We start from the raw sequence: 14169 nt of genomic DNA, 5'->3' as shown, positions 1-14169 counted from the left end.
TAGCAAAAGCATACGCTATTCGCAACTATGCGGTGTATGGATGTTTACATATTTGTTCACTTTTAATATTGTTATATATATGAGATCGGGTAAAGTAGAATTACCTGCTATATAATAAGAGAAAACAATTAATGGAGTAGTTAATAAACTGTAATGTAACTAGTATTCTGCTAAAAGTGTATTAATGATCACATCCTTTAGAATAGCTGATCATAGTGAGCCAATGATCTATATAATTGATATATTGATCTTCACTCAATTCAGAATAACGATGTCGTCACCTCTACACAAAGGGACTCTCACAAATAAAAAGGTGATATGTTATCTTACACATACAAGTTTTACTTTCTTATAGTTGGTAAGAACTAGTCATATGTTGCATATGTATATATATCTGATGTTAATGTATTTAATAGTCGATTTATAAGATACATTCTCTTTTACTCATTCACATCAAATCATCATAATTTTTGAGAAAATTTGAAGTGACTGAATTGCTTAATGATATGTAAAGATGTTAATATTAAATCCGTACACCGCGCGTAATAATATTATTTTTTGAAACAAATTATGTGTTTGAAAAACTTTAAAAAATTTAAAGAATTTTGATAAAAAGTTATTTTGGTAAAAAGGACGCGGAAATGACCAGATAGTAAATGAATTATTCAATTTTTCGAAGTCATCGCTAGGACTCTTATGAATTATTCATGAATAATATTGTATGCATAATGTAACGTCAAACATCTTGAAATTTTATATAGTGAAACTTTTCAATTTAATATACAACTTCTAACCTTAAATCTATCTTTGTATTTACTTCCGTTGTAATCTGTGAAACAGCAATATTAAGCTTACTCAAATAAATTATTATTATCTCTGTATTTCTAGATGTTATTAATTATATATTGTATTGATACATTTATTTTTGATCATCTGTAACTTATTCTTGCTTTGTTTCAAACTTTGTTACATCTTTTTGATTGTTACTTAAAATATACCAACTAGAAAAGTTCTTATTGTCGATTGAAAGTTACCTACATCAACTTTCCCTGTTACATTCCGACGAATTAAACTAAGTAATAACTTTTAAAAAATGTCAGCTGCTCCAGAAGGTCAACAAAGAAGAGGTGGTTTCGGTGGTAGAAACAAGGGTCGTCAACAAAGAAGAGGTGGCAGAAATGTCGAAGAAAAGGGTTGGGTCCCAGTTACCAAGTTAGGTAGATTAGTCAAGGCCGGTAAGGTTACCAGCATGGAAGAAATCTTCTTACACTCTTTACCAGTTAAGGAATTCCAAATCATTGACACTTTATTACCAAACTTACAAGATGAAGTTATGAACATCAAGCCAGTTCAAAAGCAAACCAGAGCCGGTCAAAGAACCAGATTTAAGGCTGTTGTTGTCGTTGGTGACTCTAACGGTCATGTTGGTTTAGGTATCAAGACTGCTAAGGAAGTCGCTGGTGCCATCAGAGCTGGTATCATCATTGCCAAGTTATCTGTTATTCCAATCAGAAGAGGTTACTGGGGTTCTAACTTAGGTCAACCACATTCTTTAGCTAACAAGACTTCTGGTAAGTGTGGTTCTGTCACCGTCAGATTAATCCCAGCTCCAAGAGGTTCTGGTATTGTCGCTTCTCCAGCTGTTAAGAAATTAATGCAATTAGCTGGTGTTGAAGATGTCTACACCCAATCTACTGGTTCTACCAGAACTCTAGAAAACACCTTAAAGGCTGCTTTCGTTGCTATTGGTAACACTTACGGTTTCTTGACCCCAGACTTATGGGCCGAACAACCATTACCATTATCTCCATTAGATGTCTTTGCTGATGATGCTGTCGCTTCTAAGAAGAGATACTAAGTGTTGTAACTAAATTTATATAGTCATATAACAAATTTTTACATACTTTAATATCAACAATCATTTTTTAAAACTCAGATAATATGAAGTTGAATTCAAATGTGAGAGAAGAACTTATAGTGCTGTTGGTTGAGAGTTCGATCCATAACATTCAACTAATACTGATTAATTAAATTTGAATATGGCATTAAGTTGATTCACAAGAATATTATTTCTATAATATATGAATAGCATTCTGTTAGAGGGAACTATCATCAAGGTCAAGGAATATATTTTTATGTATTTAAATAAGAATGTGTTTAGATCTGTTGCAAGTTTTTAATAGAATTCAAGAGATTGCCTAATAAATGAGTAAATAATTATGCTACTTTTCTTTTTTTTTAAATATTTTTTGATTCTTTTTTCTTAGTTTTTTTTTTAAATATACATAAAAATTCAATAAAGTTAGATAAATAATTCGTAACAATTGAGGCCAATTGATATCAATTCAATCAAAGACATATAATAAACGGCTAGGTGACGTATCGTTTATTTTAAAATCTAGTTCATATCAGCATCTAAATCGTTAGTAGCATGCATTGATACTAGTCCTTCTTGAGCAGGAGCAGGTTTGATATCAGAACCTTCCGGTAATGCAAATTGTCTGGCACTTGTAGCTGGCTGTGTTCCAAATGGTGTCGCACCATTAGCAGAAGCTTGTGGAGGAACAAATCCTTCAGGGTGTCTAAACAAACAACGAGGATTTTTACATTCCATGCCAAATCTACAGTCTTCATTTATTGGATGACTAAACAAACAATCAATTCTGGTACAGTTGCTACCATCACGACACATAACTGGAGAACGAGCATGTCTATATTTACAACGTTTGTTGGTACATTTAGCACCAAATTTACATTGTTCTAAAGACTTTTCGACAGGAGGAGGAGCACTTTTTGGAACACCCATTGGAGTTATATTTTTAATTTTTGATAAAGAGGAATGTGCTTTGGTACATGCAGTGTCTTCACATTTTAAGTTGTTTGGGCACCACATTAACTCTAGAACTTTGTTTTCGTCATTTGCTGGTGTTGGATGACCAAATGGGCACATTGGATTCGAACAAATAGTACCAAATTTACATAGAACGATACCAGTTTGGACTGGTTTAGTTCTAGCCGCAATCATAGCTTCTTTTCTTTTTTGGAATTCTTCACGAGTCTTTTCAATTTCTTTCATTAACTCAACGTCTTCATTAGGATGTAAGTATTCACATGTACCTGGAAGTTTTGGACAGTTTGGATATTCCTGGCATGGTTTGGTTGGATGGGCGTGGGGACAAGATCTACCTAGTGGACAATGAGGAAATAGTTTACAACGACCTTCCTTCTTTTGGTGAATAACGGTGGCTGAGCCATCTCCTTCCATACCTAAAGCCTTTGCTAGCGGATTGAATCTTGTATTTGGACCACCTCTGGCATTTCTTGACGCACCACGGCCACCACGTGTATTACGACCACCACGACCACGTTTATTAACACCGTTGTCATATTTATTAAAACGTGATTCGAATCCAGTAGAAACAATTTCCATATCATCACTAGCTGAAGGAATGCTTGAAACAATATCCGAAAACGCAGACTTAACTTCAGGTGTTACAGATTCCTGATTACCAGCAGTTTGACTAACCGCCGGTTGTTGCGGTATGTTGGAAGCAGGTTGTTGTGGAAATAACGGTTGTTCTGGTTGTTGAGGCTGTTGGGGTTGTTGAGGTTGTTGAGGTTGTTCTTGGGTGGTTGGTTGAGTAGCTTGAGCAACTCCTCTAATTTTTTCGACAATATTTGCAACTGGTTCTCCTTGCTGTATAGCTTCAAGGGCAAAAAAGGCCGTTTGCACGACATCAGTTAAAACTTCTGTTGATACAGAATCAAATAATGTCGTTAATTCTTGTACAATAGATTCTACAGAACCACCATTTGACATTAATAGTACGATATATTCGGCAACATAATTTATATCTTCATTGAAGTTTTGTAATGTGTTTAGCTTTTCAGCCACAATAACTTTCATATTTTCAATAATTTTATCATCAGACATCTTCGTGGTATATGTGTTTTTGATAGTTACTTCTTTGAATATGATATCTCTTCGCAAATAAATAGAAGTTTGTCTTCTTGAAGTCTATAAGCATCACTGAAAGTATCAATAACTATTATGAAAATTATTATTATAACGATTGTTACTCTTACTCTTATATATTAAATAATTTCGTTGTTCCGATTATAAATCCAAAAAAATAGTTTAAAAAAAATTGAACATCACTTGGTACGAGTGTATTTATAATATGATATAGATTTAATTGAAGTTCGATGTAGTTTATGTTTATAAAATGAAGTTATTTAGATATAGGAATACACTAAATTTGATATATCCCACGAAATATGTGTGCTTAGTTCTAAATTTCATTAATGCTTTTCTTTCTTGCTTTTTTTAGAATGTTTACTAGATTTTTCAGAATTTAGTTCATCCATTCTTTGAACCTTTTCTTGAACTCTTTCCAAAGAAAGCTTTACATCACCATTTTGAAAATTATCCAATTCAAAGTATGCAGGAGCTAATTTTACTAACCACTCCGGTCTAACAGATGTGACTGTCCTTATGTAATTTTTGCTTGTTAGTACGAATTCATTGTATAAAACCCATTCAGCATCATGACCTAAAACAGTACTTGGATGAATTAAAACATCTTGGTTATCCTTGACAGTTATATAACCTCTACCACCGGATCTTTTCTTGGCAACTTGCATAAAGAAACCGGAAGCCAAAGCTTTTCTAATATTATCAAAGTATTTAGAACTTTCATAATCAGTGGTATTCAAATCAAGATTATGACGTATCATCAATCTTTCTAATTGAGCACGGATATTGTCAGCAGCAGATAAAGCTCTGAAGTTTAAGAAGTTATCACGACACCATTTCTTAATACCAGCTTCATAAGCTTCATCAGATTTGAAGGCATGGTAAACATTTAATAAGGTAATGTGGTCACCATCTGGATGAGCAAATGCATTTTTAGCATCATCAGCACGTTTTCTATCCTTAGGAGGACGCATGAATACGTTTGGAACTGATAACATAGCAACAATGGTTAGTATTTCTTGCGAACAATTAAATTCTGAAGAACCAATCAACATTACTGCAAGCATTGGATCCAAAGGAAATTGGGATGCCAATCTACCTAATGGGGTTAAATTACCTTCGTCATCTAAACAGGCTAAATAATTTAATTCTTCTAAAGCTCTCATCATAGTTTCAGGGGCTGGTGGATCCATAAAATCAAAATGAACCAAATCATCAACCCCTAATTTTTTTAATTCCAAAACTGTTGATGATAAATTAGAACGTAAAATCTCAGGATAACTTTGCTCGATTAATTCCTTCTTGAAAGCTTCTTCAGTGTATAATCTAAAACATTTACCTGGTCTAGTACGACCAGCACGACCAGCTCTTTGTTGCGAAGAAGCTTTGGAAATTGGAGAAACCAATAGTGATTCAACTCTGATTCTTGGATTGTAAACTTTTTGTTTAGAAAAACCTGGATCAACAACATAAACGATACCATCAATGGTCAATGAAGTTTCAGCAATGTTAGTTGAGATAATAACCTTTCTACCTGGTCTACCATTATGTGATTCAGGAGCAGGTTCGAAAATACGCTGTTGTTGGTGTGGTGGTAAAGAACCGTACAGTGGATAAACGGACAATGGGCCGCAACCTTCTTCTCTTATTAATTGATCACCTTCTAAAGATATTTTTCTGACAGCATCTTCAATTTCGTCTTCACCTGTTAAAAATAATAATATATCACCAGCCTCTTCAGTTGCATGAATTTGTAAAACAGTACGAATTGCGGAATCTAGATAATCTCTTTGAAATTCTGGAGTGTAATAAATTTCAACTGGGTAAGTTCTACCTGGGACAGCTAATAGTGGAGCGTCATTAAAGTAACGTTGGAATTTCTCGGCATCTAAAGTAGCAGACATAATAATGATCTTTAGATCAGATCTTCTCTTAATGACTTCTTTTAATAAACCCATTAATATATCAGTGGCTAAAGTACGTTCATGCGCTTCATCTAAGATAATACAAGAGTAACGTTTTAAGTCATGGTCTTCCATAGCTTCTCTTAGAAGCATACCATCAGTCATATATTTTAAAATGGTCTTGTTAGTTGTTTTATTTTCGAATCTAATGGAGTAACCAACTTCTTCACCTAATTTGACATCCATTTCTTCGGCAACTCTTTGAGCAACAGACATTGCGGCCACACGACGAGGTTGGGTACATGCAACTTGAGTATTTAGTAAGTGTGGCATTTCATCGAATAAAACAAATTGTGGAATTTGTGTAGTCTTACCGGAACCTGTTTCACCAACAAAAACCATAATTTGATTTTGTTGATAAATTTTTAAAAATTCATCTCTTTGAGCATGAACAGGCAAGTCACGTCTAGTCTTTAAAATACCAAAATATTTTGATGAAAATTCATTACCTGTAAAAGGATTAACTTTAGAATCTTCTAATACCTCTGCTTGAGCCGCTGTAGTGTTATGGCGTGTTAACCCGTTGAACTCACCTGCATCGTGATGAATTAAAGGTTCCTTTGGAGGAGCTGGGTGAGTCTTTGAATATTCTTCAGCTGCTTCAGCGGCATGTTCTGGGATCGAAGTAGCGACAGGATCTGGGTGCCCACTGGTATTGGATAACCTTCTCTTGGTGCCAATCGCCTCTGTCATGATATATGTTGTCGAATCTGACTATTTTAAAAAAACAGAATTGGTTAACAATTTCTGGTCTGTAGTAGTATATGTTAAGTTCAGCTTAAAAGAAAGAAGTAAAAACCCAATAAATACGAGTAGTCTATAACGATATAAAACTCACAATAACTAGATTTATATATGATAGATCAAAATATAATAATATTGTTTAACTGTTTATATGTGTGTGTATAATTTTTCGCTATTCAAAGTCATCTCATCTTATCGCCTTATTTAAAATTTTTATCCTTGTTAGTAGTTCTGCACTTCTATATTTCCTGTCTCACCAAATCTGTTAAAAACAAGTTTTTCTGAAAATAAAAGTAATTACCCACGACATATGACCCTGCGAGCCCTAAATACATCCAAACCCTGCCCGTCTTGCTAACGCTATCAGTTCTGTTAACCCGACATTTACTATGCGGACAACGAAGATAACTCTAAAAATGACAACGCTACCTCCTTCTAGTTCCATGAACTGTCTCTCTCTATAAGAACATTTTATTGTGTATTGGTAATTCGTATTTATAGACGGTAAATACTATGTGAATTATTTATGTTTAGAATTAACATCTTTCTTCAAAGTTTCATGCAAGAAGTCGTGGTGATTGACAAAATTCTGATGTGCACGTATTCCAAAATCTAGTTCGCTTCACAAACGACGGTTTCTATCATTATTAGATTGGGTTGTCTTGCGACTATCGTAAAATGTACAAAAAGTGACAAATAAATTATTATTGTTTTATGTTATGTTATGCTGTGCTTGTGCCATGAAAAATACATATTGTTTAAATCTCAACTGTACTTATCGCTCAACCAAAATTCCCGTTTTGAGGGAAGTCTATTAGGATGCTGTCGTATCAGGAACACCGTTTGTGTTGATAAAAAACTCAATCACCTTACGCTTCTTCTTTTACACGTTCTTCTTCTGCTGTGTAAACCCATTAAAAATCTACCTCTTTTCTTTTTCTTGTTATTTTTTTCCGAGAACGTTTAGCCGTTGACACATTTTTAGGTGACATGCATCTAAACGAGAAACGATTATAATACGATTAAGAACGACGGAAAGTTGTTAGAAGTGAAAGATGAAATGACAAACATTACAGTTTGTTTTCGTAACTAATTTCAAATTAACTAAAGTATACTTTGTTGTAATTGATAGTTTCATATTTTATCACTTTCTATAGTTTATAGTAAAGTAGCTTAAAGAAATTAAAAAATCTCTAATAGTTATCGACTAGTCAGTCTATCAAAGTATCCATTACGCCTAATATATATTTCAGAATTATACATTATTATCTATATACAGTTTCCTTCGTCTCTATAATTCATTTAATTTTTTAAGTTCTTCTAATCTGTCGCTTAACTTCTTACGTCTTGTGACTGGTAAAGTCAAATTTTGACTAGATTCTTCATCACTTGAAGAAGAAGCCGAATCAGCACCGTTATGTTTATTGATTAAGTTATAATAGTCATTAAAGATCTTTCTTCTCCTCACATTAATAAACCAGTTAGATAATTGAATCTTAGATAAACCAGTCAATTCCAAAAGTTCTTCTTTTTCTTTTGGAGTTGGGTATGGGTTGCCTAAATGATTTAATAGCCATTTATTTAGAACATCGACAGATTGTTTTGGTAAGTTGGATCTTTTACCAATGCTTGTCTTACTAGTAGTTTGTGTATTGATTGTAGAAAATGATTTGGATCTAACCTTCTTTTGAGCTTTGGTACGACTTGTCTTAGTTGCGACCTTTGTTTGTGGTACAGTAGAAGTGACAACGTTATTTAAACTTTGGTTAATTGAGTTTATAGCAACAGCAGCATTTAATATTTGATTGTCGTCTTCGCTAATTGGATATGATAGAGGAGAAGCATGTGGCGACGGGATTGGAGTAGGTATGGATCGTATGTTGTTTGAATAGGGAATAGATAAATAAGCCTTTTCAGGTACATATGTTTTGTACGTAGCATTCAATGGAGTGACAGCAGATAAACGTGCGTTGTTTATACTATTTATATCGTATGATTGTGGGTTTACTTGAGTATCTAAAGAGTCGATTAAACTCTTAATAGGTGGTAAAATAACATTTTGTTGTTGACGGCTTGGGTGTAACATTTTATTTGTAGAAAAGTGGCTTGGTTTATATTGGTATCTTTTTGATGAAAGATAAGTTAGAATTATATATTAAATTGATGACTAAATTAACAAGTTATAATATTACGGAATAAAAGAATACTTATGTATATAATATTTAATTTACTTTTATATAATTTTTCAAAATATGAAAAACCAAATAATCATAAATTGAATAATGCACTAATACGAGTTCAAAAATATACGTATCTATTCAATGTAAGTATGGCATCCCCATAAGAATATTTTACTGCAATATATACGTACAACAAAATTCTCAAACCTAACCGAGGCGTGTCAACCAATATCTGTTGGGAAGATGTCTGTCTGTCTGTCTATATTCACTGATTAATCGATTAATTGATCCCTAAATAAATTTTCTCAGACGAGTATAAGGACACATATTATACATTAGTCGTAGTTCCATAAACGAAACTAGAACTACAAAGATGTTTCAGTTATTTTTCAAATCTTCTCTCTTTATCCAGAAATACAAATTTTGCTGACTGAAAAAAAAACACACACTAAAACGAAAAATACTTGACACATCTCGTTCAAGTTCCAAATATAACGTAAAAAAAGTTATATGCCACGTTTAACCCTTCGGGAGTTGTTACCACTACTACCTGTTTTCTCTATTTTTTCAACTGGTCGGTCTTCGTTTGTTGTTTCTCGTTGTTTTTTTTGCATTCTATTTCGTCACCATCTTAGTTATTTTGTTCTAAAATGGTCGTACAGCTTTCAAATAATTTATTGGAAAATTCAACGTTACACAAAGAAAATACAAAAAGCAATTTAGTCAGTCGTATTTAAGGTAATTTGAATCTCGGTGAATCATTATTGCAGTAGTTTGAGATCTGACAAGAAATTAAAGATTTTATGTTGGATATGAAGAAAAAGTGAGAATATTAGTGCCTCTTCTGGCTTATAGTAACAAGATCTCGTTGATATATTGAGTGTTTGAAGTCAACGTTTATATTTTCTCCTTTGTGTTGTGTCGATTAGATTGGCGACTATGGAGTTTGCTCCGGTTTGATAGTGATATGCTGCTAGTGCTTAAATATATAAGAGGTTTCCTTTACTACGAATAAATTAAGCCAACAGATTTCGGAATTTCCTACCCTGCAGACAAATTTCCCTTGTCTTGGCCAACACGTGTATTTTAGTGTTTTGAAAGTTATCGTATGCTCATTTGCCGGATCTAAGTTCGCGAATTGTTTTTGTTGAAAGCGTTTACGAACTGTTGCTGGCGATGGCAGCGGATTGTGTCAGTTCTTAGATGTTAATACGTAATTGAATGGTAAAGAAATTTCAGAACGTGATTTCTAATAAGTACCAACTGTATTGTAATTGAAATTGGAATCTTATTCAACTCTCAAATGTCTTGCACTCGTCAGGGACTAAACTTCACTAGCATCAAACGATACAAACTACTACGAATTATTGGTGGTTGTTGTATTTGCCTGAATCAATATGCGTTTTCATTGTTAATTGTCTCATTTAGTACATTAAATATAGTATTAATTTATCTATTGAGTATATTCAGGTATGTATATGCAACTCGCTTGCGAAATGAGTATAAGAAAATATAAAACGCCCACTCAATACTTATCCATTAATTGGTGTGGGGAGGTGTGATCACTTATCGTATCAAAAAGAGGCTTGTAAACTTATTATGAGCTATGAGTGTTCGTAACTATTCAAGCACTGTGGTTTGTTGGCTGTTCAATGAACCTTTTAAGAGGAACTTGGAAGAAATCTTAACGGATACTTTTCTCTGGGCTTCAGTTTACTTGAAATTATTATATAAACGAACGACATTACATATGCTACATAACTTTGATAACTCCATTAGATGACTAGAATATATCTATGACTAGCTTTATAGCCAAAGTTTACCTCATAAAGAAATATCTCGGTTCTTCAATAATTTCTATGTTCAGATCCATTATTCAACGTGCTGTTAAACCGTAGCCCTGCTAAAAATATCAAGGCATGTGTGGCCTTTTTACGAGGGACACATTCACGAGGTTCAACGCCATGATTTTTTTCAAAAAAGTAGAAAATAAAATATCGTTCAGCAAAGTTCCAAAATATGTGTCGTTCGTAAAAGGAACAAAAATGTCATTTCTCGTATGGCATCTCTTTTACCTAAGAGTTCATGCTAATTTCACGTACAGGTATATCTTTTAAACTATGGTTTTGAAAGAAGGTGAAATAATATAATCATCGGAATTTATTGACATAAAAAATTTTACATCGTATAGCTTTGATTGATACAAATGTTTATGATTGCCGTTTAAGTTATATGTTACCGGAAATGTATAACTAAATTCTCAATGATTATTACCTGTTAAATGATTTTGAAATTGATTTCAATGTTATTTTTAATTGATAGTAGATATCTAAGGCTCCATTAGATAAAGTAGTTGGCGGTTATTTTCTCCTTATAAGTGGGTCGAATTTTCGAATTCATAAGATGGTAAGACTAAATTATTTAGCATAGAATCATCTAGTAATAGTATTGGAACAGCTATCCTAATGCAATATTCGCTTATGTTACTTTTTTGTAACGTTGTCTTGATTGGAAATAGATATATTCTAAATAACAACTTATGTGTCACTTTTAGGCTTGCCATGTTCTTATACATCGAAGATCTTTCACAATAATAGGGCATTATAGTTCTCTTCAATGATAGTAACTCAGATATATTATTGAGATCAAACTCAACTTTTACTATTTTGTCATCAGGTTTATCATCAGTAATTATCTTCTTTAGTAACCTAAATTCATTTGAGTGTTGAATATGTTCAGAGTTTTTTGTAGGTTCAAATGATATGTTATCAATGCTTGGTAAGGATACTGCCTGACTTAAATTTAATGATATTTTAGTTATTTTTAAATTTTCGAAACTTTTATCTACATTAAGGATAGCTGAAAATTTACCTAATATTGAGCTGTCTAGAATTCTTGAAGGAATGTTTACCTCGGCAAATAATGAATCATCAAACTCTTCAGATATCAAAAGGTTATCATAAGATTTTAACACTAATGATTCCTCTTTGCAACCTATTCTTGACCATATAGATTTTGCAATTAGTTGATTATTTATTAGGTACTCGCTGTCAATAGGTAACACTTTTTTAACTTCAATAAGATCAGTTAAGATAACGGTGTCAAAATATCCCGTCTTTTCGTAAAATATTTTCGATATAGCTTCAATTCTATACTGAATTGATCCATAATAACAATTTGTAGCAGGTGATTCTTTACAATTAAGAATAAAATCGAATGGAAATTCATAAACTCCTTTTGGCATATTTTTATTGATATTTTTATAGTTTAAAAAATCGAGATTAACTCTAGGGTTGCTTTTAAAGACATTCAATTTTTTATCAAATTCTTCTGAATTTTCATTTTTTCTTGATAAATTATGATGGCTATCTATATGTGTAATATTGATATATTCGTTGGAAAAACATTTCAAATTGATGTCTAAATTTGTTAAGAACAAAGGCAACTCAAAATTATCCTGGTATACAGTGAACTTAAGTTTCCCACTTACTACAGCAGGAAATTTATCATAATAATCTGGATCGGAACTGGTATATCCTTTTAAATGATTAGCATCAGGATCAAATACGTTCTCAGTTACATGATCTTTATTTATTGGCAAATCTGGCAAATAAACTTTTGAACTACCAGGATTTATTATTAATTCAATATTATAACCTTTTTTTATATTATTACATATTGTCACGCAAGGATTATCAACTGTTTTCAATGGATAATAAAAATATTTCTTCCTACCAGAATCATTAATAATTGTTGTACCACCAAATTTTAATTTACGTAATTTTAAAACTTTTGGCACTGGCTCTTTATTTATAGTATTTTGTTTTTTTAAAAATAATAAATACTTTGATAAAACTTTTGGTTCATTTAATTGATTATCAGCTCCATTATTAGTTTCATAATTTTTGTAGGGAAAAAGTTCATAGTATTCATCACTTACTATCATTGAAATTGGATCGCCAAGCTTTGTTATTTTCATTGTACAAGAGGTAATATATATGTTGTTATCTTTTTTTAGTATATTATTTGGCTTATGTTTAATATTATTTTATTCAAGACATAAGATAGGATTTCATTAAAATTAAATGTATTAAATTCAATCAAGTACCGTTGCGATTGCCTTACTTTCTTAAAAATAGGATTAACTCATTGATTGTTCATATCGTTAGAATTGAAGTATAATTATATTGTTTTTACTTTAGCTTTCACTCTTTATAAAACAAAGTAAATCTGTGACACAAAAGTAGCTTCATTAACCGCCAACATATAAAATCAGAAAAAGATGAAAAACCAATAAAAATAAAAAGAAACAAAAAAAATTACTTCGACGCTATGTTTTTTATCCATAATGTCGACTTATATATATCCATCATTGACATCCGCCAGATAATAGAACAAATTGACCATCTTCAAAGAATCCAGTTTGTGTGACACTTCAGACGAAAGCATATAACGCGTCAGTGACTTAAAGTTAACAGAACTAAATATTATTGATGTATATAAAATAGATCAACAAATGCATTTTAAATTAATATCACTGTTTCTGAATTTAAATATACTAGTATGTGAGCATTCCTCCCCTGTATATTTCTAATATTAAGGTTATATATATCGATGCTTAATAACAAAGAAGCAATGTTCCAGTTATATTATTTACGCAGTTTCAATTGAACCGTAAAATTAGCAAAAGCAGAAAAATACCGAATCCTTAAAAATTACGAATAAAACTTAAGAGAGATTCCGTAGGGAGTGTGAATAACTGGTGGAATCATGTTTCGAAAAATGAGAGAGGAGCAATTAAAATGCCGTAGTAACAGGAAATCATTGATAAATTTCAAAGTAAAAAGAATTAATCACACGCACATACTCCATTAAAACAGCCAAACAAAATGAACATAGTAAGTACCAAACAAAGCAGCTCAAACCTTTTCATCATTTGCTCGAGACATTGAAATTTTAATATGTTGCTTTTTAAATTTTTAGATTTCTGAATTTTCTGTTTTTTAGCAAGACGATATTATTTAACCTAATACCAAGTAGTTGTTGTTACACAGACAATTGTTTACTTACTTGAGATTTTTAATTTCAATATTATGTGTGAGTAATCTTTTATTTTAATTGAACATGAAAACAGACTTTGAAAGGAAAAAAGAGTAAAAAGTGAAAATTAGCATTGATTCTTAGATACTATTGTAGGGATTTTTAAGTAATTGGCTAGAAATATATTAAAACTATGAAAGTCTACACTATATAATTATAACTAATAAGTAAGAATTCAATTGCATTCTTAGTTTTATATATATAT

General features: G+C 32.0%; 5 protein-coding genes across 5 annotated transcripts; 1 reads left to right on the top strand and 4 right to left on the bottom strand.

Annotated features, from left to right (window-relative positions):
• Nucleotides 1-1093: 1093 nt before the first annotated feature.
• On the top strand, nucleotides 1094-1858 carry RPS2 (40S ribosomal protein uS5; the record flags this gene model as incomplete). Its single annotated transcript, XM_003684320.1, has 1 exon — nucleotides 1094-1858. The coding sequence occupies one exon, from the start codon at nucleotides 1094-1096 to the stop codon at nucleotides 1856-1858; it is 765 nt and encodes a 254-aa protein (XP_003684368.1).
• A 540-nt stretch (nucleotides 1859-2398) lies between these two features.
• NAB2 (mRNA-binding protein NAB2) lies at nucleotides 2399-3934 on the bottom strand (the record flags this gene model as incomplete). Its single annotated transcript, XM_003684319.1, has 1 exon — nucleotides 2399-3934. One exon carries the CDS (start codon nucleotides 3932-3934, stop codon nucleotides 2399-2401), a length of 1536 nt encoding a protein of 511 aa, XP_003684367.1.
• Nucleotides 3935-4302: 368 nt separating this feature from the next.
• On the bottom strand, nucleotides 4303-6633 carry PRP43 (DEAH-box ATP-dependent RNA helicase PRP43; the record flags this gene model as incomplete). The annotated part of the gene is made up of 1 exon (XM_003684318.1): nucleotides 4303-6633. The coding sequence occupies one exon, from the start codon at nucleotides 6631-6633 to the stop codon at nucleotides 4303-4305; it is 2331 nt and encodes a 776-aa protein (XP_003684366.1).
• A 1342-nt stretch (nucleotides 6634-7975) lies between these two features.
• On the bottom strand, nucleotides 7976-8770 carry TPHA0B02580 (homeobox domain-containing protein; the record flags this gene model as incomplete). Its single annotated transcript, XM_003684317.1, has 1 exon — nucleotides 7976-8770. One exon carries the CDS (start codon nucleotides 8768-8770, stop codon nucleotides 7976-7978), a length of 795 nt encoding a protein of 264 aa, XP_003684365.1.
• A 2465-nt stretch (nucleotides 8771-11235) lies between these two features.
• SPO23 (Spo23p) lies at nucleotides 11236-12843 on the bottom strand (the record flags this gene model as incomplete). Its single annotated transcript, XM_003684316.1, has 1 exon — nucleotides 11236-12843. One exon carries the CDS (start codon nucleotides 12841-12843, stop codon nucleotides 11236-11238), a length of 1608 nt encoding a protein of 535 aa, XP_003684364.1.
• Between the last annotated feature and the right edge of the window lie 1326 nt (nucleotides 12844-14169).

Source organism: Tetrapisispora phaffii, chromosome 2, assembly GCF_000236905.1.
Source record: "Tetrapisispora phaffii CBS 4417 chromosome 2, complete genome".
Taxonomy (NCBI): Eukaryota; Fungi; Ascomycota; class Saccharomycetes; order Saccharomycetales; family Saccharomycetaceae; genus Tetrapisispora; species Tetrapisispora phaffii.
Note: the sequence above shows the minus strand (reverse complement) of the source record. Positions and strands in the feature narration are given on the sequence as shown.